The following is a 25,457-nucleotide window of genomic DNA, read 5'->3' as shown; positions in this document are numbered from 1 at the left end:
ACTTCCCAGAGCCTTTAAGCCACAAGTGTTAGTCAATAGCCATATGAAAGAATGTATCGGAGCCCCTGTTCCTACACTGACTACGTAATATTCTGCCTCAGTTTGTCTCAAGATAATTGAATCTAGCTCCCCATGCTAAGCAGTAGGACACGTTGCTTATCTGTTCTAAGTACAGCAGTTTGCATCAGCTCCCCCTAAACCCCCAGACCATCCCTCCCCTACCCCTCTACCCCCTTGGCAACCACACGTCTCTTCTTTCTGTCTGGGGGTCTGATTCTGTTTCGCAGATCGGTTCCCGTGTGCCTTATGTTCGATTCCCCATATAAATGATATCATATGGGATTTGTCCGTGTCTTGTTGACTTACTTCACTTAATAAGATCATCTCTAGTTCCGTCCCGTCCACGTCCACGTTGAGGCAAATGGCATTAGTCGCGGGCCTTGAGCTGAGCCTCAGAGGGTGGACCCGGCACGTTTTGACAATTGAAGGAACTGAAATGGCCCAGCATGGCCTCTACTCCTGACTGGGGACCCTAAAAGCCTAGAACACAGGTTTTGCTTTCTTGGTTTTGTTTTTGTTTTTGTTTTTCGTTTTTGTTTGTTTGTTGTATTCAAGAACTTAAGGGGATTTGTGGAACATATGTGGTGAATGTTGTAGAAGTCCCAGAAATCACCTCAGAGGACACACGAGGAAGGTGGAGAACAGCTTTATTACGCCGGCGGCCCGTGGGGAATCACTTTCCAATCATGGACCCCAAGCGGAAAGGGGAGAGACATTTATAGTGCTTGCTTATGTATCTAACATGCTCCGTTAGGCTTTAGTTACATGCAGGATACAGAAATATGTATAGCTGTACAGAATGTCTTATATTGTTCCTTTAATGATTCACCTCAAGTACAACCTAGCTATCCTTTTTTGAACATCTCGAGAACAGTTGGGGCCCGGAGTTTCTCAAGTGCTAACGACTTTGTTTTTCTCAGAGCCCTCGTATGGGTCAGTTTAAGTTCACCAAGATGGACAGTGGCAGCAAGATGGCTTCGCTCTTGCCAAGCTCCCTATTCCCTTTTCCACACCCCTACGGTAAAGGCGCCCGCTGTTCTCTGATTCGTGCCCAGCGCTGGAAAATTAAAATGACTCTGGCTCGGATCGTCAGTGTCAGCAAGTGAGACACATGAACACGGGGAGATCGCGACTAGGCCCTTTACTTCTGCACAAGGGCGCGGGTGCTCAAAAAGGAGAAAAGAAGAAGAAAAGACCCTCCCTATTTATCCCTAACACAGGTGGACAGGAAGGGGCAGCTGGAGGGACTTGGAGGACAGAGGGGAGCGGGGGAGCCCCACCCCAGCCAGGGCCCCAGATGACCTGGAGCCAGGAGGGCAGCAGCAGCAGCTCCTGCGGGAGCCTGAGCAGGAGGCCCTGGGCGGCCACCTCCACAGAGGAGCAGGGGTCCAGGGCTCGGTTTCCGCTCCAGGACTGAGGTTTGGGGTGAGCCTGAGAGGCTTTCATGGGCAAGGCAGGAGGAGCAGCCAGGCTCTCAGCTGCGCCCACTGATGGCCACGGAGCCCAAACCCCAGACCTTCCTCCAGGGAACCCAGCAGGGACCCCGAGGGTCCACTACTCGCATAGAGAGGAGGTGCTGTGGGCACCAGGACACGGACTGGACACTCTGATGTGTCTTGACTCAGGCACAGCTGATGACTCTGTGTCCTGGGTGCTGCTCTGACCCGCCATGAGCTCTGTCTCCAGGGCAGCCTGTCCCTAGCATCCAGGGATTTGTGCTCAACTTGAGAAAATGAGACAGTGTGCTGCCACAGAGGAGAGGTTTGGGGACAGATAGTGACGAGGACATGTTCTGGCAGCTGTTGGGCTCAGGCTGCCTGTGGGCAAACAGACAAAGGCAGCAGCTGATGATGCAGAGGATGGCCCTGCCCAGGGAGCCCCCTGGCGGGGGGACAGCAGGTTTTGGTCTCACTTGCCCCCTGGCCTGGGGCACTGTGGGGCCATCGAGGCTGTCACCCCCGGCTGTGCAGTAATACTCAGCGTCATCTTCAGCCTGGAGCCCAGTGATGGTCAGGGTGCCTGAGCTGCCAGGCTTGAAGCCAGAGAACCGATCCGGGGCAGCAATAGCCATGAGATCGGCATAAGTGAATGCGGATCTGGGGACCTTTCCTGGGAGCGGCTGGGACCACTTCACACTCTTCCCACCCCCGATGTTGCTGCTGCTCCCAGTGCAGGAGAGGGTGACCCTCTGGCCCAGGGACCCAGACTCAGAGGGCGGCTGAGCCAGCACAGCCTGGGGCCAGGATCCTGGAAGCAGGAGAGACAGAGATGCTGATTCTGGGGTGCAGACACAAGAGGAGGAAGCAGGGCCCAGGGCTGTTCCCAGGCCCCCTCCCCTGTCCCTGTCCCCAGTCACCCGTGCAGTGAGCCAGGAGGGTGAGGAGCAGAGGGGACCAGGCCACGATGCAGGCTGTCCTCGTGGCTGCTTGCTGTGGCCCCACAGCTGAAGCAGAGCCACCCCCAGTCTGTCCTTCCCCTCTTCTTACTCGGAGAGAGGGAGGGGCCCTGCATGCCAGTGACACCCCCAGCTCTGACCTCTCACTGGGCTCTAGATCACATTCCTCTGCTTCAGGGTGGCCTGGAGGTGGGCAGAGGCATTGACGGGGGTGGGGGTGGGGGCATGGGTGGGGAGTCCCCAGCTGGGAGCCCTGAACAGAGGGCAGGAGGCAGTGCTAGGTGGCTGGTCCCAGCTCTCATCCCCAGAAACCCCCTCCACCCTGACGAATGCGCCCAGAGCGCCCCCTGGTGTCCAGACCCAGGCACAGCATGTGACCTGGTGACCAGAGCCCCTCAGGGACAGGTCTTTCCCCCTGCTCTGAACACTGTCCCCTGCCTTAGGAACAAGGCAGTTGACGCTTTGTGTCCCCTGTCTCCTCAGAGCCTCTGTGTGCTCCCCTCACACCCCTCAGGGTGAGTCTTGAGGGTGCCCTTGGCTGCTCAGGGATCAGGACTGACTGAGGGGGCTTCTGGGGCACAAATTCCTCTGAGATCAAGATCAAGTCAGAGCAGTGATGGCTTCCTGGAGGCAGGTCCCCTTCTGTGCAGGACGCCTGGTCCCTTCCTCTGTGTGGCTCCTCCCTGGAGGCCAGAGCCCTCCTTCCTGTGTGGCCCTCAGCTCTGAGGAGAAGGGGGCTCTTCTCTGTAGAGACGTGAGGCTGTGGGAGGACGGCCTCAGATGCTCCTGGAAGCTGGTGACGCGTCATTCCAATCCTGGAAGCGGGACGGCAGGGTGTCACAGAACACGCAAGACTCTTACACCTGGAAAGTGGGGGACCAGGAGGCACTCTGGTCCGCAGAACAAAGGCGCCTGGGCTTTAGCCCACAGGACTCTTATTAAGGAAGGTGATGAGCTTGTTAGTAGTGGGATTAAGGAAGGTGACAAGGTTAGTGGGCAGGAACAGGCATAGGCAATAAGCAGGTTATCTTCTTAGTGATATCCAAGGGGGTATCCTTAGGACACAGTGCAGCTGTTTATAGAATGACATGGTTAATGCATAAGTCCTTTATCTTGTCTTTGGAGGACACTTGGTACTTCAGAACTCTGTGTCCATCGATATTTGCCTTCTGCAGAGTTCAGCTGTTCCGTGGTCCCCAAGAGTGGTGCTGAGGGAATCCTCACTGTATTTCAATATTTCCCCTCACTTGCTCACTAGAGTCACCCAGGGAGATTTCCCCCCCTTTTTTAGCCGCACCCCAAGCATATGGAAGTTCTGGGGCCGGGGATCAAAGCTGAGCCGCATCTGTGACCTGCACCATAACTGTGGCCGTACTGGATCCTTAACCGATGGCACCACAGCGGGAACTCATGGGTTTTTTAAGAACATGACTCCCTCCCTGGAATGTGTTCTCCAGGCACAGGGCACAGTGTGCAGGCAGCCAGGCCCAGTGACCTTCTTCATAGCATTTAGCTTGAACGTCTCACTGGCTCTGAGCAGTGTCTTTTCCCAAATGAGCCCAACGTGTGGTAGCTGTTAGGATCAACCATCCCAAACAGAGCGTTTGAAATAAATAATGTTTGTACCCAAGAATGACTGCCATTGGCACTGTTTAAAAAGAAGAAAAAGTTATGTTCTTTTAGCTGAAAATAACGTACACTCTACACCATATTTTTTTAAAAGATAACTTTAACCACAAACAAACAAAGACAAACCTTGCCAAAAAATTACCATAAGATCAAACCTTAAAAATCACTGGTCCTATGAGTTCCCTCCGGGCTCAGCAGGTCTTAACCTGATCTGGTATTTTCACTGCTGTGGTGAGGATTTGATCCTTGGCCCACCCAGTCATACACCAAAAAAAAAAAAAAAGAAAAAGAAAAAGAAAAAGAAAAAGAAAATGATCATTGGTTTCACTTACAAAGAAAAAAAAAAGAGAGAGACTTTTTATATGACTACAAAAATTATATGCAGCCTGCACTAGGGGAATTTATTTGAGGAGCTGTTTAGATAGAAAGGAACACTCTGACTGCCATTTGTCCTTCTCTGAGGTTCCATGTGTTAGAATGTCAGTGAATTCTGAGAAAAGCAATTTTAAGAAACCTATCCTTTCCTAGAGAAATCCAGTTTTCCAAAACTGATCCTGTGAAAGATAAAAAGATAGGAGTTCCTGCTATGGCTCAGCAGTAATGATCCCAACTACTATCCCTGAGGATGGGAGTTCGATCCCTGGCCTAGCCCATTGGGTTAAGGATCCGGAGTTGCCTTGAGCTGTGGTGTAGGTCAGAGACAGGGCTCAGGTCCCCCTGTTGCTGAGGCTGTGATGTGGGCCAGCAGCTGCAGCTCCTATTCGCTCCCTAGCTTAGGAACTTCATATGCCCCTGGTGCAGCCCTAGAAAAAAGACAGAAAAAAAAAGATACAAAATCAACTGTAATCGTTACAGAAAAAGTAGATACCATAGGTATGGCACTAAAACCCCCACAAAAGAAAAAGTAGAAAACTTAATCATGAAACCACTTCACAGGAAATCACAAGATGCCACTATTCTGAATGAGAAGACCCCCCACCCCCTTTTTTTTTCTTTTCTTGTCCACTCCCAGGCATGTGGACTTCCCAGGCAAGGGATCAGATCCAGGACAGAGTGTCGAACTAAGCCGCAGGTGCAGCCAAGGAGGACCCATAACCCACTGTGCCTGGAGAGGAATCCAACCTGTACCAGTGCTCCCACGACCCTGCTGAATCCCATTGCCCCACAGCAGGAACACCTGAAAGAGAATGTCTACCAATTTTTATTTATTTATTTATTTATTTATTTATTTATTTATTTATTTATTTGCTGTGGTCATGCAGGGCTACAGCCAGGGCATATGGAAGTTCCCAAGCTAAGGGTGGAATCAGAGCTGCCCTGTCGCCGGCCGCACCACAGCCACAGCAACACAGGATCTGAGCTGCATCTGTGACCTCCACCACAGCTCACTGCAACCCCACGTCCTTAACCCACTAAGCACGCCAGGAGTTGGACTGCTTTCTCGTGGATACTCGTGGATAGTCAGCATCTTTATCGATGAGCCATGGGTTGGGAACTCCTCTACCAAATTTTCTAAGATCTCCTTTGTCCACCGGCCCCCCGCAGAGGAGAAGCTAGTGATGCAAATGAGTGCCCTCCTCCTAAGGGTCCATTCTTGTTCCTGGGATGGGGCCCCTGGAGAGTGATGCTCTGAGGTTGCCTCCTGCGAGGGCCCTGCATTGACGTACCTTCGATGGGAAAATACCCAAGCCTGAAAGCAGGAGTCACTTCCAGGAGCCACAGCTTCAGATTCCCCATCAAGTCAGTGATCTGAGGCCCAAGCCCCAGGTTTGCAGTCAGGGGAGAACTTTCCCATCCCTGAGCACCCTCTGCTCACAGAGCCCAGAACCGCCCCCGACAGCGCCCCTGCTGGTGGCAGGTCAAACTCCAGTTTCCTCTCACATCATTGTTGTGTTCGTGCAGCCAGAGCTGGAATCCAGGTTGCATTTTTCCAAATCATGCTACTTGGACTCCTCCAATCTGTGGCCACTTTCCAGCTACCTGGCTTTCCCTGTCTCTGAGGATTTTGGACCACACAGGTGCAGTGTTTTGAAGAACGTCCCCTGATTTGGGTTGCCCTGATGTTTTCTCAGGCTTGTCCTAAGGTTACAGGTTTTCAGGGAGAACAGCACAGAGTGAAGTGGTCTGAGACAGGAAACTAGACCATCTGCTCAGGGAGGAGAAATGTTGAATGAATCTCTGCCACACTCAACTCTGCCTCTCTAACCCCAATGCTGTGTCACCTCAAAGACTCATACCGGATGCTGGGATCTACTCTGGACCAGACCAGGTCCCTGATCTTGGGGCAAACCTTGTCTATAACATTTAGTGTGATTTTTCGAGATAAGCTCTTCATAGGTGCATTTGATCAGGTTGAGTAAATCCCATTGTATTGCTGGTTTACTGAGAGGTTTCCTTTTTCTTTTTTCTTAATTTTGTAAAAACGACGAATGTTGAGTGGCTCATTAGTTTCACATGTACATCTATGGAGATGATCATGTATATTTTTTCCGCTTCAAGTAAGATTGAATGGACAGACTGTCAAATGGTACATCACCCTAGAATTTCTGGATGGATCATTGTTGCTGTATTGCCAGCTTCAACATGCAAATACTTCAAGGCCTATGTGTATGTATATTCATGAAAAATATTGGCTTTTGGGTTTGTTTTGAGTCTGTCGTCTGTTTATAGAGTTGGGGAAAACTTGGCCTCATAAACATACTGGGTCTCACTGCTGCTTTCTCTATTTTCCTTGAAAGTTTGTGTAAAATCGTTACTATTTCATACTTAAAGTTTGATGAAATCCACCAACCAAGAGATCTGTGATTTTGGATTTGTGTCTTTTGAGAAGGTCCGAAACTACAGTGATAAACTGCTTAAATATCTGTAACGGCAAACAGGCATTAAACTGTACTGATTGCAGAGTTCCTGTCAAGGCTCAGTGGTAATGAACCAAAGTAGTGTCCACGAAGACTGGGGTTCAATCCTTGGCCTGTCCCAGTGGGTTAAGGACCCAGCGCTGCCATGAGCTGTGCTGTAGGTCCCAGACTGGGCTGGGATCCTGCATTGCTGTGGCTGTGGCTGTGGCTGTGGCTGTGGCTGTGGCTGTGGCTGGAGGCAGGAAGCTATAGCTTCAATTCGACCCTTAGCCCGGGAACCTCCATATGCCGAGGATGTGGCCCTCAGCAGCAAAAAGAAAAAAAATTATAAAATATTTTTTAAAAAGGCGGTCCAAATCCAATTTCAAGTATTGTGAAACCTTGTCTAGAATGTGGCCTTGGTAGATAAGATGCAATTTGTTACTTTCCAGAGTCCCTTGGTGTTTACCTGGGAGCAGGTGGCTCTGGGGAGACAAAGGCTCTGATTGTCCCCAGAAGACCTACCCATTGACCTGCACCCACTGGGCACATCTCCCCTGAGTTCGGTGTCTCCCAGCATGCATTGCACACACGGCGTGTTGTGTCCTTGGTAGGAAGCCGTGACTGCCACACAATTTCTCCCCCCTGCCACAGAGTCACAGCTTCCAGAGTGCCCGTTCAGGGAGACTTTGGGTTTCAGAGCCAGGTGGGTGACCTCGACTAAATGACCTCTTCTTGAGACACACCGGATTATATGATATAAGCACATGCATATTTTTCATATCAAATATTTATATATAAATATGTAATTACGTATGTATGAGTGTAACCCTAACATCTCTATGCAAGTATTTCCTTTTCCCTCACATTTGGAATGACCTCTACATGATAGTGTTCTAACATCATTTTCGATAGAGAGGAAAGGAAATAACCTCAAATGTCACCCTTCTCTTCTCCTCCCAGTCATAGCCTGTGCTGGAGGCCTCAGGGAACATCCCAGAGGGGACAGAGCCCCAGCGCTGCCCTCGGGTCCTGGCCCCGGGTGAGTCAGCACAGCGGTGGTGTCAGGGTTTCCAGAGCCAATTCTAAGAATAAAATGTCCTCCAGTAGCTCATGTATGTCCCCACCCTCCCTCTGCCTCTCCTGCCTCTAAGGGCTGAGCCCTCTGAGCACAGGAGGAGGTTTGGGTCCCACTTCCCCATGGGTTTACATCACTGTGTCTAAGTGTAGGTACCACTTCCCTTATACAGAGCACAGAAATAGTCGGCCTCGTCCTCAGCCTGGGCCCCCGTGATGGTGAGGGCGGCTTTGTTCCCAGAGATGGCTCCAGAGAAGCGACTGGGGACCCCAGTCGGGCGGCTGTTTGTGTTGTAGATAACAGCTTCGAGGAGGCTGGCCTGGTGTCTGCTGGAACCAGTGGGGGTAGTTACTAGTAGTGACTGACCCAGAGCTAAAGGCACAGGTGAGTGTGACGGTCCCTCCAAGAGACACTGACATCGCCGGCTCCTGGATCACAGTCTGAGAATCCACCCCTAAAACGACAGGAGAGAGACAGGGATTGTTATGGAGACAAGGTCCTGAGAGTGGCCCGCAGGTGCCCCCCAAGGATGCAGAGCCCCGGCCCCTGACCTGAGCCGACAGCGAGGAGCCCGATCAGAAGCACCGTCCAGGCCATGGTGGGGACACTCCTGGGACGCGGCCTCCTCAGCCTCCTGGGCTGGACGGTGGGGCCCTCGGGCCTTTTGATGCCTCCCAGAGCCATGAGTGGGGGCAGGGCCTTCATGCAAATCAGCTTCCTGCCAGTCCCTGCCCAGTGTCACCTGATGTTCCCTGGGGGAGGTCTTGAAGGGGGCAGATGCTGGGATGTCCCACAGACCAAGGACAGCACAGGGATGAGACACTGAGGGGTAGGGGTGACGTCCTTCACCCATCGTGCTGCCCATGCCCCTGTGAGCTCAGTCCTCAGTCCCTTCCCTGGAGCCTGAGGGCAGAAGGAGGAGCTGGGCTGTCCCCTCCTCCTGGCCCAGGAATGGAGCTCATGCCACCCTCCCCCATCCCTGGGCTGTTTCCTGCTTCCTCAGTGAAGGGCCTGCTGGTCTTCTCAGTGGGAGCTCCGCCTCCCTCCTCCTCAGCACTGGGTCCCCTGGGACATCCCTGCACCCAAGTTTGCAGCAGATGGGAAAGGGTCTCCGTGGCTGAGTGCTGGCCCCTGTCACAGGAAATGGGGCAAGTGGCGCCTGGGGGTGACAGGTTGAGCTGCATGGCAAGTCTGGGGTGACAGCCTCCTCCTGTAAGAAGCATCTGTTTTTGGAGTAACTTTAACTTTACCAAAGGATTATTTTCTCGAATGAGAAAAAGAGTTTACGGTCTTTCTATTTTAACATATATATTAAGTATTTTTTAAAGAAAAATCTAGACATTATGATGGCAGAGCCATGAGCATGTGACCCCCGTCCCTGGAAGGAGGGTGAGAAGGTGGCAGAAAGACAGATTGCCCCGCCCCTGTGCCCCGATGACAGGAGCACCAGGCAGTGCAAATGCCCCCAGACCCACATCCAGTCACCTCCCCCACAGGACAGCCGGGTTCAGTGAGTGAGGGGATGAAGGAAGAATCCAGGTCCCGCAGGGGAGCCCAGAGCCTGCCTGTGAGGCTCAAGGGTTGGTGTGGAGACAGTCCCTGCCCAGGGTCCCTCATCCTCTGTCCAGGTAGCATGCAGGTCACCATCCTCAAGGACATTCATCTCTGCTGTGTGATTATCCCCCTGACGTTGCCTGAACAGAACAGCACAGGCTGGCCAGTGAGTGACTCAGTGACAGAGGAGGAGGATGTCAGAGGCACGTGTGTTCCTCAGAGCTGAGGGCTTGAGGGTCTCCTGGGGGCCCAGGGGCAGGACAGTCACACTTGAGTGAGGACTCAGCTGCCATGGGGGCCAGAGCCAGTGGAGTGTGTCCCCAGGCTGCCTGGCGCAGGACCCTCAGCTCTCAAGACAGTCCCCCAGCGCCCCCTGCTGGGCTCAGACCCACATACTCCCCCCCCCCCCCCCCCCCCCGCACACCCCCAGCCCCCTGGAAGGGCTTTGTGGCATTGCCAGTGGATCTCTCTGATGTCACCGCTCAGGGCAGTACAGTGCAGCCCCGCCAGGCAGTTTGGGCTGAAACATTCCGTTCCCAGGTCCCTCATGACCACTGCCAGCTAAACGGAAGGCTGGGTACCTGAGAGTTCAGGATTCCCTGATGTGTGACTTGGCTTCCCCTTTGCTCCTGGGCTCAATACCAGAATGTAACCACCTTGAGCCACGTTTAAAGCTGGAAGGTATCCAGAGTCCCCAGTGCTGTCCCAGCAAGTACTGCTTCTCCCTGGAGAAGCTTCCAGGTTGGTTTGTGTGGTTGCTGTGGCTGAAGGGCTGCCTGTGAGGTTCATGGAGTCCTCACTGTCATGTCTGACTTTGCCTTGAGGATAGGACGCTGTTGCGAGAAAACCTCTCCCATCCTTCGTGGCTTCGGTGGTTCTCATTTGCTCCTGAATGTTATGCTGCTGCTGATTCCTTTCTTTGGACTCGTTTCGGCTAGTTTTGCAAGTTTTTCCAGATACAAAGATGGACACCTAAACAATACGTGGAACTTTCACATTTTTAAACTTTTCACATTTCTTTCTTCATTTCTGGCCTAAACCCCCATTTTCTCTCTCCTGATCCATCCTGGCCTCAAGCAGTGCATTTCTGAAGATTTCCATGAATTTGATTGGGTTAGGATTTGTTTTTAATTTTTTAAATTAAAAAAAATTTTTTTCATCTTTTTAGGCGCCCTCTCCAGTGGCATATGGCTGGATGTTCCCAGGCTGGGGGTTGAATCAGAGCTGTAGCCGCTGGCCTACACCACAGCCACAGCCACAGCCACAGCAACGCCAGATCTGAGACGCATCTGTGAGCGACATCACAGCTCACAGCAACGCCAGATCCTTAACCCACTGAGCGAGGCCAGGGATCCAACCTGCTTCCTCATGGATGCGAGTCAGATTCTTTTCCCCTGAACCCAGATGGGAGCCCCGAAAGTTGGATTTAAAAGACCCAGTTCAGGAGTTCCCGTCGTGGCGCAGTGGTTAACGAATCCGACTAGGAACCATGAGGTTGCGGGTTCGGTTCCTGCCCTTGCTCAGTGGGTTAAGGATCCGGCATTGCCGTGAGCTGTGGTGTAGGTCGCAGACGCGGCTCGGATCCTGCGTTGCTGTGGCTCTGGCGTAGGCCGGTGGCTACAGCTCCGATTCGACCCCTAGCCTGGGAACCTCCATATGCTGTGGGAGCGGCCCAATAAATAGCAAAAAGACAAAAAAAAAAAAAAAGACCCAGTTCACTGTTGTTAATAGATGCAAACTATTGCATTTGGTCTGGATAAGCAATGAGATCTTGCTGTGTGGCACAGGGAACTATATCTAGTCACTTATGATGGAACAGGATGGAGGATAATGTGACAAAAGGAATGTATATGTGTGTGTGTGTGTGTGTGTGTGTGGACCTGGTCACTTTGCTGTACAGTGACAGAACACTGTACACCAACTATGATGGAAAAAATAAAAAGCATTAAAAAGAAACCCAGTTCAAAATAACTCATATTTTATGGAACAGAAGGGCCCAAACAAAGGACCAGAGAGGGGAACGTGGGAAAGGCCATGGGGTGAACGTGGAGAAAGTGCGTGCGTGGCGGGGCCTCCATGAGCCTTGGAGATGAGGCCGTTAATGACTCAGCTGGACAGGAGGAGCTGCTCAGAGTTGAAGCTGAAGAGAAAGGGAGACACCCAGCATCCTGGAGGTGTCAGGGTCCAGGGCGGGAGCACAAAGCCTGGACCAAGAGAGGGACACGCAGGGGGTGGCAGAGGCCCCCGGGTCTCCCAGGGCACAGAGGCTGGACCTCGGCTTCCTTGTCATCGTAGCCAGGACCCGCGAGGGCTGGTTTGTACCCAGGACCCACGAGGGATTCTGTCTGCCGTGGGAGACCAGTCAGGAAAGGAGACGTGTTCATGGACCCCATAAAGGTGGCCCAGGAGGAGAGCATGTGACACTGTCTGGAACCATTAGCACACACAAGTGCCAGCAGAGGCCAAAGCCGAGCTGGTGATGGTCACAGTGGGGACGTTTTTATACTTTGACTTATTTTTATTTGTCCTATATTAAATGTTTTATTCATATTTTTACATCTTAGTATATTCATATTATTTATCATATACATTGATGGGCTACATAATATATTTATTCATTTATTTTTATCATTATTATTATTTTTTTGTCTTTTTGCCATTTCTTGGGCCGCTCTCGCGGCATATGGAGGTTCCCAGGCTAGGGATCGAACTGGAGCTATAGTCGCATCCTAAGCCACAGCCAGAGCAATGCGGGATCCGAGCTGCGTCTACAGCCTACACCACAGCTCACGGCAATGCCGGATCCTTAACCCACTGAGCAAGGGCATGGATCGAACCCGCAACCTCATGGATCCTAGTCGGATTCGTTAACCACTGAGCCACGACGGGAACTCCTACATAATATATTTATATTTTATTCTATTTTATTTTATTTGTTATAATAGATTTGATTTGATTTGTTTTTGTTTATATTTATCTGAGACTTCAGAAAAATTGAATGCCTCTTAGCAGGTAGACTCATTCTGACCTGTCGGTGAGTGAAGTAAAATTTATACACACGTCAGTTATTTGAAATTATTAAAAGTTTCAATACTAAGACTCGGACAGGGTATTGTTTGGTCCCCCGTTCCCATCTGCCTGTGTCACTGTGAGAAGCACAGTGAGAAGCCAGTTGAGACAGTCCCAGTCAGCCTCATCCTCGGGCTGCAGCCCAGAGATGAGCAGAAGCCCCACATTGGCCAAGGCATCTTTGTCCCCAGAGAAGCAGCTGGGGACCCTCGAGCCCTGGTCCTTACTAGAGGCAAAGTGGAACCTCAGGAGGTACCAGGGAGGGCTCCCAGGCTTCCGCTGGTACCAGGATATGTGGTAGCTGCCAACACTGGAGCCACTGCTCAGGGTGCAGGGGAGCCTGGCTGATGGTCCAGGAGAGGCAGAGAGGGAGGGCGGCTGCGTCAGCACAGCCTGGGAGAGGGCCCCTGCAGACACAGACACAAGGGGGACACGGCGCAGGAGCTGCGGCAAAGACGCCAAGACTCTGAGCCCCAGGGGCTGATGCAGGCTGGGCACTGGCCCCTGGGCCCCCAGGCCTGTCCCTACCTGTGCAGTGACAGAGGCGCACGAGCAGCAGAGGAGTCCAGGCCATGGAGCTCCCAGCCTCTGGTGCCCACAGAGGGGCTGGGCTGCCCACGTCTCTTTTTCTCGCCCAGCCTCTGCCAGGGAGGGGCTTCCCATGCCAGTGGGGGTCCAGCCAGGGACCTCCCCGGTCTCCCTGGTCCCTGGTGCTGGGGCTCAGCTCCCAGCCCGGCCTCGGGGGCTGCAGGGGACCCTTCCCATTGGGAGCCCCTGGGAGGAAGCACCTGCTGACAGCAGGCAGGTCCCTGCTCAGGGGACTCTGCCAGCCAGAGAGGACCCACCAGGGAGCACAGGCCTCGCCCCTAGGCCCGGCTCCTGGGAGGGAAGGGTCCTCCCTGGGCAGCTGTGCAGGGGCCCAGGAGGCAGGTCCACAGCACCTCCTAGGGGAACTTGTGGAAAATGAAAAAGTAACCAATCTAAGAACTTCTAGAAAAATAGAGATAAAATGCTTAGTTTTCTAACAAGATGCAGCATTGGCTCCATTATAGAAAATATGTGAACAGTTTGATTTCTTAGAAAAAAGAAAATTTTCTTATGGAATTCCTCCATAGAAAGATGTGTTATATACATTTTCACTGCAGCATGTAATAATACCTCAAAGAACACATGGTCCCATAGCCTTGCTTGTGGTTTTCTGTTTCTATAAAACATTGAAAGAGTTTAAAAATATCCTAGTTCTGGAGTCCCCAGTGTGGCTCTGCAGTAACGTACCCGCCTAGTATCCATGAGGACACGGGTTCTATTCCTGGCCTTGCTCCGTGGGTTAAACATCTGGCGATGCCATGAGCTGTGGTGTAGGTCTCCCAGATGTGGCTTGGATCCCGTGTTGCAGTGACTGTGGCGGGCAGCTGCAGCTCTAATTCGACCCCTAGCCAGGGAACTTCCACATCGGATGGATGTGGCCCTAAAAAAATGAAAAGCTGATACAAATAAAAAGTCCTAGTACTTTGAAAAAGCACTTTAAGGTCTTACAATGAACCTGGTAAATAAAATTCATTTATGGAATATTACAAGCCACTATCATTGAATATCTATAAAAATAGTCTAAACAAAATTTTAACATATTCCAATACGAGATGAATTACTGGCACTGTTACCAAAAGTCATTTATTCTGATATACAGGTTTTAGTTGATATTAAGTAAATGAAAATGATAAATTTAGCACCACAAATAACAAAGCCTCCTAAGAACAGACACAGCCGGTCGCGTGGGTAATGGGCTAATGCTCACGTTCCCACCCCTAACTGCACAGGTTACACGGGGGCCCCTGCCCACAGGCTGGGCTGGTCCTCTGGGCAGACTCTCCCAGGAGCCCTGCTCCTCCTTGGGGCTCATTCTGATTCCCCGCCTTCTACCAGCCCCTCCCTGACCCAGACTAGGCCAAGAGTCCACAGGGGACAGGGAGGGGGGAACCCAGATCTGAGCCACGGGGGTGAGGGAGCCTGGCCAGGAGCTCCCGGGTGACCAGGCCTCAGGCAGGAGGGTCCACCTCAGTGAGGACAGTGTGCCCAGCTCCCTGCACCCTGGGGGCTCCCAGCCCCTGTCTGGCCCAGCACCCACTCTCAGGACTCTGCGGGCACCCCCTGCTGCCCACGGGCCCCCTCCTCCAGCCCCTGCCTTCTGTGGCCCCACAGCTGAAACAGAACAACCCCCAGTCTGTCCTACCCCTCTTCAATCTCTGAGGGAGGGCAGAGCCCTTCATGCAAATGACACGACAGCCCCACGCTCACCCCCTGGGCTCTCTGACCCCTCAGTGGGCCCTGGGTCAGGTCCCTCTGCCTGAGGGTGGCCTGGGGGTGGGCAGGGGCATGGCCAGGTGGGCCCAGAGGGGGGAGCTCCCAGATGGGATCCCTGAACAAAGGGCACCAGGCAGTTCCTGTTGGCTGGTCCCAGCTCTCACCCCCTGAGACCCAGGTGATCTGACCCCGAGCGCCCCCTGGTGTCCAGGCCCAGACACGGCATGTGACCTGTTGCCAAGAGCCCCTCAGGGACAGCTCCTGCCCCCTGCTCTGAGCACTGTCCCTTGCTTTAGGGCCAGGCCAGGCACCCGTTCTGTGTCCCCCGTTCCCTCAGGGCCCTCTGTGTGAGTGTGTCCAGGGCGCCCTTATCTGCTCAGGGGTCAGGATTGAGTTGTGCCTGGGCACAAATTCCTCTGAGCTCAGGATTAAGTCAGAGCAGTGACAACTTTCTGTGCAGGACACTGGGTCCCTTCCTCTATGTGGCTCCTCCCGGGAGGCCAGAGCCCTCCTTCCGTGTGGCCCTCAGCTCTGAGGAGAAGGGGGCTCTTCTCTGTAGAGACGTGAGGCTGTGGGTGTTCCTGAAAGGTCCTGCTGAGGAATCTTTGTGGTATTTCACTATTTCCCCCCTCTTGGCACAATGCTGTCACACATGTAGGTTTTTTTGTTTTCAGCCTCCCCCGTGGCTTATGGAAGTTCCCAGGCTGGGGACTGAATCTGTTCTCCATCTGTGAACTGTGCCACAAGTGGGGCAACACCGGATCCTTAACCTCCTGAGCAAGGCCGGGGATCAAACCCGCGTCCTCATGGATGCTAGTCAGGTTCATCTCTGCTGGGCCACCGCGAGAACTCCTAGATTTTTTACTAACGTGGCTCACTCCCAGGAAGCTGTTCTCCAGGCACAGGGCCCAGTCTGCAGGCAGCCAGGCCTAGTGACCTTCTTCACAACATTTTGCTTAAACGTCTGATCGTCTTTTGCCAGCGTCTGTTCTCAAGGGAGCCTGTCATGTGGCGGTTGTTAGGATCAAGCATCCCAAGCAGAGCATTTGAGGTAAATACTGTTTATACCCAAGAATGATTGCCATTGGGGCTGTTTAAAATGAGACATATTTACATTATTTGCTTGGGAAAAAAAGTCCACTCTACATCATGCTTTTTTTGGATACAAGATAACTTCAATCCCAAACAAACAAACAGGGAGTTCTCTCTGTGGCTCAGTAGTTAACAAACCCGACTAGGAATCCCAAGGATGTGGGTTCGATCGCTGGCCTCACCCAGTGTGTTAAGGTTCCGTTGTTGCCGTGAGCTGTGGTGTAGGTGGCAGATGCGCCTCGGATGCCGCATTGCTATGGCCGTGGCTCTGGCCGGCAGCTACAGCTCTGATTCGACCCCTAGCCCGGGAATTTCCAAATGCTGAGGGTGCGGCACTGAAATAGCAAAAAAAAAAAAAAAAAGACAAACCTTATCAAAGAATGACCTAAAGATCGAACCTTAAAAATCACTGGTCCCTTGTTCAGTGCAGCATGATTTTCAAAAGCCATGACATGGAAACAACCCAAATGTCCAATGACAGAGGAGTGGATCAAGAACAAGTGGTACATATACACAGTGGAGTATTACTCAGCCATTAAAAGGAACGAAATACCGGCATTTTTAGCAACATGGATGGACCTAGAAATGATCATGCTAAGTGAAGTCAGCCGTACAATGAGACACCAACATCAAATGCTTTCACTGTCATGCGGAATCTGAAAAAAGGACAGAATGAACTTCTTTGCAGAACAGATACTGACTCACAGACATTGAAAAACGTATGGTTTCCAACGGAGAAGTATGGGGGTTGGGGGGATGTGCTGGAGTTGTGGGATGGAAAGCCTATAGAATTGGATTGTGATGATCATTGTACCACTATAAATGTAATAAATTCATTGAGTAATTTAAAAAACACCATGATAGGAGTTCCCGTCGTGGTGCAGTGGTTAATGAATCCGACTAGGAACCATGAGGTTTCAGGTTCGATCCCTGGCCTTGCTCAGTGGGTTAAGCATCTGGGGTTGCCGTGAGCTGTGGTGTAGGTCGCAGACCAGACTCGGATCCTGTGTTGCTGTGGCTCTGGTGTAGGCTGGCGGTTACAGCTCCGATTCGACCCCTAGCCTGGGAACCTCCATATGCCGCGGGAGCGGCCTAAGAAATGGCAAAAAGACAAAAAAAAAAGTGATAAAAAAAAATCGCTGGTCCTACGGAGTTCCCTAGTGGTTCAGTAGGTTAAGGATCTGGCATTGTCACTGCTGTGGTTGAGGATTCGATCTAGTCATAGACAAAAAAAAAAAAAATAGCCATTTAGCAAAATAAATTAGACATTTTTATATGTCTAGACTGTACATCTAGTCTAGATGTCTAGTCATTTTGCAAGAGTAGAAAAACTATGGAATTATATGCAGCCTGCCCGTAACTGAACTTGGGGGGAGTTGTTTGGGTGGAAGGGCACAATCTGACTGCAGTTAGTCCTCTGAGAGTCCATGTGTTAGAATGTCAGTGCATTATGGGAAAAGAAATATTTAAGAAACTAGACGAAACCTATACTTTCCTAGAGAAGAACACTTTGTCAAAAGTGATCCTATCAAAGATAAAACGTGAAACAGGAGTTCCCATCGTGGCTCAGTGGAAACGACTCCGATGAGTATCCATGAGGACGCAGGTTGGATCCCTGGCCTTGCTCAGTGGGTTGAGGATCTGGCATTGCTGTGAGCTGCTGTGGAGGTGGCAGGCTCAGCTTGGATGTGGCGTTGCCGTGGCTGTGGCAGAGGCCAGCAGCTACAGCTGCGATTCGACCCCTAGCCTGGGAACGTGCACATGCCCAGGGCAGGGCTCTAAAAAGACAAAAAAAGGAGTTCCCACTGTGGCACAGTGGAAACGAATCCGACTAGGAAGCGTGAGGTTTTGGGTTCCATCCTGCGTTGCCGTGAACTGTGGTGTGGGTGGTAGACACGGACTTGGGTCTTGTGTTGCTGTGGCTGTGGTGTAGGCTGGCAGCTGCAGCTCCGATGCAACCCCTAGCCTGGGAATCTCCATATGCTGCGAGTGTGGCCCTGAAAAGCAAACTAAACTAAACTAAACTAAACTAAAAAGACCCCAAAAAAGTCAAACACTAATTACTGTAGAAAAAGTAGAGAGTTTTCCTGAAACCACTTCACAGGAAATCACAAGATCAGGTAGTCTGAATGAGAATTCCTTTTTTTTTCTTCTATCTTTTTTTGGTTACACCTCCATATTTGGACTTCCCAGGCCAGGGGTCACATCCCAGCCAGAGGTTGTGACCTAAGCCACAGGGGCAGCCATGCAGGATCCTAAACTCACCGTGCAGGGAGGGGGATTGAACCTGCGTCCCAGCTCTCGCAAGATGCCACCGATCCCCTTGCCCCACAGCAGGAGCTCCTGAATGAGAGTTTCCACGACATTTTCTGAGGTCTCCTGTGTCCACTGGCCCCGCAGAGGAGGAACGAGTCATCCAAACCAGTTTCCTCCCCCTGAAGGTCCATTGTTGTTCCTGGGATGGGGGCCCTGGATGGTGATGCTCAGAGGTTGCCTCCTGGGAAGGGCCTGTCTTGAAGTCACCTCTGAGGGGGAATTCAGGACTCTTTGGACTCCTCCAGTCTGTGACCATATTTCAGTTACCTTGTTGTTCACTTCTTTGAGAAAGGGCAGCTCACGGCAATGCTGGATCCTTAACCCACTGAGTGAGGCCGGGAATCAAACCTGGGACCTCATGGATGCTAATCGGGCTACTCACCACGGAGCCACGACAGGACTCCGATCTGTGAGGATTTTGGGCAACAGTGGTGCAGTGTTTTGAAGAACGTCCCCTGATTTGGGTTGCCCTGATGTTTTCTCAGGCTTGTCCTAAGGGGTTACAGGTTTTCAGGGAGAACAGCACAGAGTGAAGTGGTCTGAGACAGGAAACTAGACCACCTGCTCAGGGAGGAGAAATGTTGAATAAGCCCCTGCCACACTCAACTCTGCCTCTCTTACCCCAATGCTGTGTCACCTCAAAGACTCATACCGGATGCTGGGATCTGCTCTGGACCAGACCAGGTCGCTGATCTTGGGGCAAACCTTGTCTATAACCTTTCCTGTGATTTTTCAATAGCCTTTCCAAAGGTGCGCCTGATCAGGTTGAGAAAATCCCATTGTGTTGGGAGTTTACTGAGACATTTCCTTTTTCTTCTTCTTAATTTTGTATAAACCAAGAGTGTTGAACGGCTCAATATCTTCATCTATGGAGATGATCACATATATTTTTTCCTTTTCAAGTGAGATTTACATTGATGGATTGTCAAATGTTAAATAACCCTAGGATTTCTAGATGGATGATTTTTGCTCTATTGCTAGCTTCAATGTGCAAATACTTCAATCTCTGTGTGTGTGTGTGTGTATATTCATGAAGAATATTGGCTTTTAGGGTTTTTTTTAAGTATTTTATTTATAGCATTAGGGAAAACTTGGCCTCATAAACATACTGGTTATTACTCTTTCTTTCTCTATTTTCTTTGAAAAGGTTGTGTCACATCATTACTCTTTCCAACTTAATCGTTTGACGAAATCCACCAACCAAGAGATCAGATTCTGGTTTTGTGTTTTTTGAGAAGGTCTGAAACTGCAGTGATAAACTCCTTAAATATCTGTAAGAGCACACATGGGATTAAACTGAACCGATTCCGGAGTTCCTGTCATGGCTCAGTGGTATCGAATCTGACTGGTATCCATGAGGATTGCAGGTTGGATCCCTGGCCTAGCCCAGTAGGTTAAGGATCTGGTGTTGCCATGAGCTGCGGTGAAGGTCGGAGACTCAGCTTTGTTCCTGTGTTGCTGTGGCTGTGGCTGTGGCATAGGCTGGATGCTATAGCTCCGATTCAATACGTAGCCTCGGAACCTCCATAGGCCAAGTGTGGGGAATGTAAAAGCAAATAAAATAAAAAAAAAAAATAGAAGCTGTCCAAATCCAAATTCTTGTATTGTGCAAACCTGATCTAGAATGGGCCCATGATAGATAGGACGTAAATTTAGTTTCCTCATCCCTCTGTGTTTTACCTGGCTCTGGTGACCCTGGGGAGACCATCGGCTCCATTTGTCCCCAGAAGTCCTGATGACTGATCTGCATCCACTGGGCGCATCCCCCCTGAGTTGCGTGTCTCCTAGCATGCATTGCACTCCCAGGGACTGTTGTGTCCCTTGGTGGGAGCAGCCATGGCTGCCACACAACCTCTCTTCTCCGCCCTGGAGGCACAGCCTCCCAAGTGTCTGTTGAGGGAGACCCTGGGTTTCAGAGCCAGGTGGGTGACCTTGACTAAATGATCGCTTCTTGACACAACCCAATTATATGGACAGAAGCACACGCATATGGATGTACATAGAATATCTAAATACAGATATGTAATTACACACATGTGAGTGTAATCCTAACCTATCTGTGCAAATACTGCTTTTCCCTCACATTTTGAATGACCTCACCATGAGAGTTTTCTAATATCGTTTTCTACAGAGAGGAAAGGAAATAACCCCAAATTTCATATTTCTGCTTCTCCTCACAGTCCTAGCCTGTGCTGGAGGCCTCAGGGAACATCCACCAGGTGACGCACCCCAGCCCTGCCCTCGGGTCCTGGCCCCAGGTGAGTCTGCACATGGTGCTACCAGGGTTCCCAGAGCCAATTCTACATAGTATATCTCTAGAGAGCAGAGGTTCTAATCTGGATTCCTCCCACGTTCTAGTCATAATTGGAAATCGAGTCTGAGGTTCCCCCGTGTCTTTAGATGTTGAATCTGTTCCTGAGGATTCTGAAGTTCTGAGTGTTCCTGGGGGAATGATTGTGTCCTGGGATGTTAACGTGCCTTGGCTGAACTTCACAGGGCAAGTCTCAGGGTGATTTCATAGCAATAGGGGTGGAGGTTACACCTCTGGAACTTGGGTGTGCTTACATTGTTGGTGGGCATTTGTTGACCTGAGATTCACACACGCCAAACCAAGGTTCTGACCCAGTAGCTTGAGAAATTGTGTTTCCAGCAAGCCCCCGCTAGTGCTTCCGTTCTGATGTTAAATTAATACGAATGTATCTGCACCGTCCAATGAATGGTGAGGACATATGTGTTTGTGCTGTTTGAATAGGAAGAGTCTTGCTGGTAGTGGAGGGGTCTCTGAGGCTCAGTGCTGGTTGATGCAATTGGGAGCTGTGCCCCCTCCCCAGTATGACAGGCAGAGAGGGGTCCCCTTGGAGAGGTGGCCACACCCCCGAGGAGACTGGAGGAGGCCGTTGGCCATGAACCCCTGGACAGGAGATGGGGCCGGAGCCTCCCTCGCCCTGGTGGTGCTGAGCGTCCCCACCCTCCCTCTGCCTCTCCTGCCTCTAAGGGCTGAGCCCTCTGAGCACAGGAGGAGGTTTGGGTCCCACTTCCCCATGGGTTTACATCACTGTGGCATTAGCACTACTTTTATACAGAGTACAGAAGTAGTCGGCCTCGTCCTCAGCCTGGGCCCCCGTGATGGTGAGGGCGGCTTTGTTCCCAGAGATGGCTCCAGAGAAGCGACTGGGGACCCCAGTCGGGCGGCTGTTTGTGCTGTAGATCAGCTGTCGGGGAGGCTGGCCTGGTGTCTGCTGGAACCAGCTGGGGTAGTTACTAGTAGTGACTGACCCAGAGCTAAAGGCACAGGTGAGTGTGACGGTCCCTCCAAGAGACACTGACATCGCCGGCTCCTGGATCACAGTCTGAGAATCCACCCCTAAAACGACAGGAGAGAGACAGGGATTGTTATGGAGACAAGGTCCTGAGAGTGGCCCGCAGGTGCCCCCCAAGGATGCAGAGCCCCGGCCCCTGACCTGAGCCGACAGCGAGGAGCCCGATCAGAAGCACCGTCCAGGCCATGGTGGGGACACTCCTGGGACGCGGCCTCCTCAGCCTCCTGGGCTGGATGGTGGGGCCCTCGGGCCTTTTGATGCCTCCCAGAGCCATGAGTGGGGGCAGGGCCTTCATGCAAATCAGCTTCCTGCCAGTCCCTGCCCAGTGTCACCTGATGTTCCCTGGGGGAGGTCTTGAAGGGGGCAGATGCAAGGACATCCCACAGACCCAGGACAGCACAGGGATGAGACACTGAGGGATAGGGGGTGACATCCTTCTCCCAACGTGCTGCCCTGACTCCTGTGAGCTCAGTCCTCAGTCCCTTCCCTGGAGCCTGAGGGCAGAAGGAGGAGCTGGGCTGTCCTCTCCTCCTGGCCCAGGAATGGAGCTCATGCCACCCTCCCCCATCCCTGGGCTGTTTCCTGCTTCCTCAGTGAAGGGCCTGCTGGTCTTCTCAGTGGGAGCTCAGCTTCCCTCCTCCCTCAGCACTGGGTCCGCTGGGACATTGCTAAGGCTGGGTTCATCCCCTGAGCCAGTGCTGAACCCTGTCACTGGAAGATGGTAGGAACTGAGGCTGGGGGGTCGTTGACAGGTCAAGCTGCACATCCAGGCTGGGGTGACAGCATCCTTGTCTAAGAAGCATCTGGTTATGGAGGAACTTTAATTTTACTGTAGGCGTATTTCCTTGCATGAGAAAATGAGTTTACAGTTTTTTTAGTTTAACATATATATTAAAAATATTTATAGAAAAATCTAGACATTTCAAGGGCAGATCCATGACCATGTGACACTTGCCACTGGAAGGAGGGCGAGAAGGTTGGAGAAAGAAAGGATGCCCCACCGGAGCACCCAGATGACAGGAGCAGCAGGCACAGCAAATGTCCCCAGACCCATATCCGGTCACCTCCCCCACAGGACACCCGGGTTCAGTGAGTGAGGAGGTGAAGGAGGAATCCAGGTCCCGCGGGGGAGCTCAGAGCCTGCTTGTGAGGCCCAGGGGTTGGTGTGGAGACAGACAGTCCCTCCCCAGGGTCCCTCATCCTCTGTCCAGGTAGCATGCAGGTCACCATCCTCAAGGACATTCACCTCTGCTGTGTGATTGTCCCCCTGATGTTGCCTGAACAGCAGGGCTGGGCAGTGACTGGGTGACAGAGGAGGAGGATGTCAGAGGCACGTGTGTTCCTCAGAGCCGAGGGCTTGTGGGGCTCCTGGGGGCCCAGGGGCAGGACAGTCACACCTGAGTGAGGACACAGCTGCTCACTAAGGCCAGAGCCAGTGGAGTGTGTCCCCAGGCTGCCTGGCCCAGGACCCTGAGCTCTCAAGACAGTCCCCCGGTTTCCCCTGCTGGGCTCAGACCCACCTCACAGCCCCAGCCTCCTGGAAGGGCTTTGTGGCATTGCCAGTGGATCTTTCTGATGTCACCGCCCAGGGCAGTAGAATGGGGCCCCTCCAGGCAGTGTGGGCTGAAACATTCCTTTCCCAGGTCCCTCATGACCACTGCCAGGTAAATGGAAGGCTGGGTACGTGATAGTTCAGGATTCCCTGATGTGTGAATTGGCTTCCCCTTTGCTCCTGGGCTCAATACAGGAATGTAACCACCTTGAGCCACGTTTAAAGCTGGAAGGTATCCAGAGTCCCCAGTGCTGTCCCAGCAAGTACTGCTTCTCCCTGGAGAAGCTTCCAGGATGTTTTGTGTGGTTGCCCTGTTTTGTGTTGTGTTTATTACTCAATCAGTTTTATTAACATTTATAGTTATGCAATGATTACCACAACCAAATTTTATAGCATTTCCCTCCCAAACCCTCAGTGCACCCCCCTCACCCCTCCCAGTCGTTGCCTTGTTTCAAAGGCCTCCTGTGAAGAGTCTTCCCTCTGCATGTCTTCACTCTTTATTTATTTATTTTCTTTGTCTTTTGTTGTTGTTGCTATTTCTTGGGCCGCTCCCGCGGCATATGGAGGTTCCCAGGCTAGGGGTCTAATCAGAGCTGTAGCCACCGGCCTACAGCAGAGCCACAGTAACGCAGGATCTGAGCTGCGTCTGCAACCTACACCACAGCTCACGGCAACGCCGCATCCTTAACCCACTGAGCAAGGCCAGGAATGGAACCCGCAACCTCATGGTTACTAGTCGGATTCGTTAACCACTGAGCCACGACGGGAACTCCCACATCTTCACTCTTATCTATGAGTTTGCTTTGAGAATATGACACTATCACGAGAAAACCTCTCCCATCCTTCATAGCTTCGGTGGTTCTCATTCACACTTTATTGCGGATTCTTTTCTTTGGACTCTGATTTGGGCTAGTTTTGCAATTTTTTCAATGCAGAGATTGACACCTAAAGACTATCACACTAAATGGACCCTTCATATTGCTAAAGGTTCTTTCTCCATTTCTGGCCTAAGAAACACCCACTCCCTCTCTCTCCATCCACACTGGCATCAAGCAAGTTCATTTCTGAAGAATTCCATGAAGTTCGTGGGGGGTGGATTTAAAAGGTGGAGTTCGAAGTACCTCACAGTCTATGGAACATCACCCCAAACAAAGGACCAGAGAGGGAAACGTGGGAAAGGCCATGGGGTGAACGTGGAGAAAGTGCGTGTGTGGCGGGGCCTCCATGAGCCTTGGAGATGAGGCCGTTAATGACTCAGCTGGACAGGAGGAGCTGCTCAGAGTTGAAGCTGAAGAGAAAGGGAGACACCCAGCATCCTGGAGGTGTCAGGGTCCAGGGCGGGAGCACGAAGCCTGGACCAAGAGAGGGACACGCAGGGGGTGGCAGAGGCCCCCGGGTCTCTCAGGGCACAGAGGCTGGAGCTCAGCTTCCTTGTCATCGTAGCCAGGACCCACGAGGGCTGGTTTGTACCCAGGACCCACGAGGGATTCTGTCTGCCGTGGGAGACCAGTCAGGAAAGGAGACGTGTTCATGGACCCCATAAAGGTGGCCCAGGAGGAGAGCATGTGACACTGTCTGGAACCAATAGCACACACACAAGTGCCAGCAGAGGCCAAAGCCGAGCTGGTGATGGTCACAGGTAGGGATATTTTTATAAATTATTTGATTTATTATTATGTCTTATTTTTTTGTATGTTTTATTCATATTTTTATCTCAACATATTTATATTATATATCACAGACATTGATATAATATATAATAGATTTACATTTGTAATCTAGTTATTTTATTTATATGGTCTTATATTTTTTATTTGATTTATGTTTGTTTATAGTCATCTGAGTCTTCAGAAAAATTGACTGCCTCTTAGCAGGTAGACTCATTCTGACCTGTAGGGAAGTGATGTGAAATTAAACACATGTGAGTTATTTCAATTATGGAAATGTTGAAGAACAAGACTCTGACAGGCTGAGATTCTTCTCTCATGTCCCCATCTGCCTGTGTCACTGTGAAGAGCACTGCTTTGCCAGTTGAGACAGGAGAGCCTCATCTCGGGCTTCAGCTCAGAGATGAGCAGAAGCCCTGCATAGGCCGAGGCATCTTTGGCCACAGAGACGCAGCTGGGGACCCCGGAGTCCTGGTCCTTACTGGAGCCTGAGTAGAACCTCAGCAGGTACCGGGGAGGGCTCCCTGGCTTGTGCTGGTACCAGGATATGTGGTAGCTGCCAACACTGGAGCCACCGCTCAGGGTGC

At 51.5% G+C, this 25,457-nt stretch overlaps 1 protein-coding gene, 1 pseudogene and 1 gene segment (V, D, J or C); 1 reads left to right on the top strand and 2 right to left on the bottom strand.

Annotated features, from left to right (window-relative positions):
• LOC125116370 (solute carrier family 5 member 4) overlaps positions 1–25,457 on the top strand; it is a 231,698-nt gene that overhangs the window by 157,234 nt on the left and 49,007 nt on the right. For 6 of the 7 annotated variants that reach the window (XM_047761549.1, XM_047761552.1, XM_047761548.1 and 3 more), the window contains one exon: positions 20,512–20,589. The exons of the other annotated variant lie outside the window; for it this stretch is intronic. The gene's annotated coding sequence lies outside the window, so the exon portion shown is untranslated. The remainder of the gene's footprint in view (positions 1–20,511; positions 20,590–25,457) is intronic. 7 annotated transcript variants of the gene reach the window in all.
• LOC125116939 (immunoglobulin lambda variable 8-61-like) lies at positions 8,127–8,704 on the bottom strand (annotated as a pseudogene).
• LOC125116377 (immunoglobulin lambda variable 8-61-like) lies at positions 21,364–21,945 on the bottom strand. The segment is given in 2 exon segments: positions 21,364–21,695; positions 21,793–21,945. Coding segments are annotated over 2 exon segments (450 nt in total).

Source organism: Phacochoerus africanus, chromosome 15 (genome assembly GCF_016906955.1).
Source record: "Phacochoerus africanus isolate WHEZ1 chromosome 15, ROS_Pafr_v1, whole genome shotgun sequence".
In the NCBI taxonomy this organism is placed as follows: domain Eukaryota; kingdom Metazoa; phylum Chordata; class Mammalia; order Artiodactyla; family Suidae; genus Phacochoerus; species Phacochoerus africanus.
This window is presented reverse-complemented; position numbering and strand designations above follow the sequence as displayed.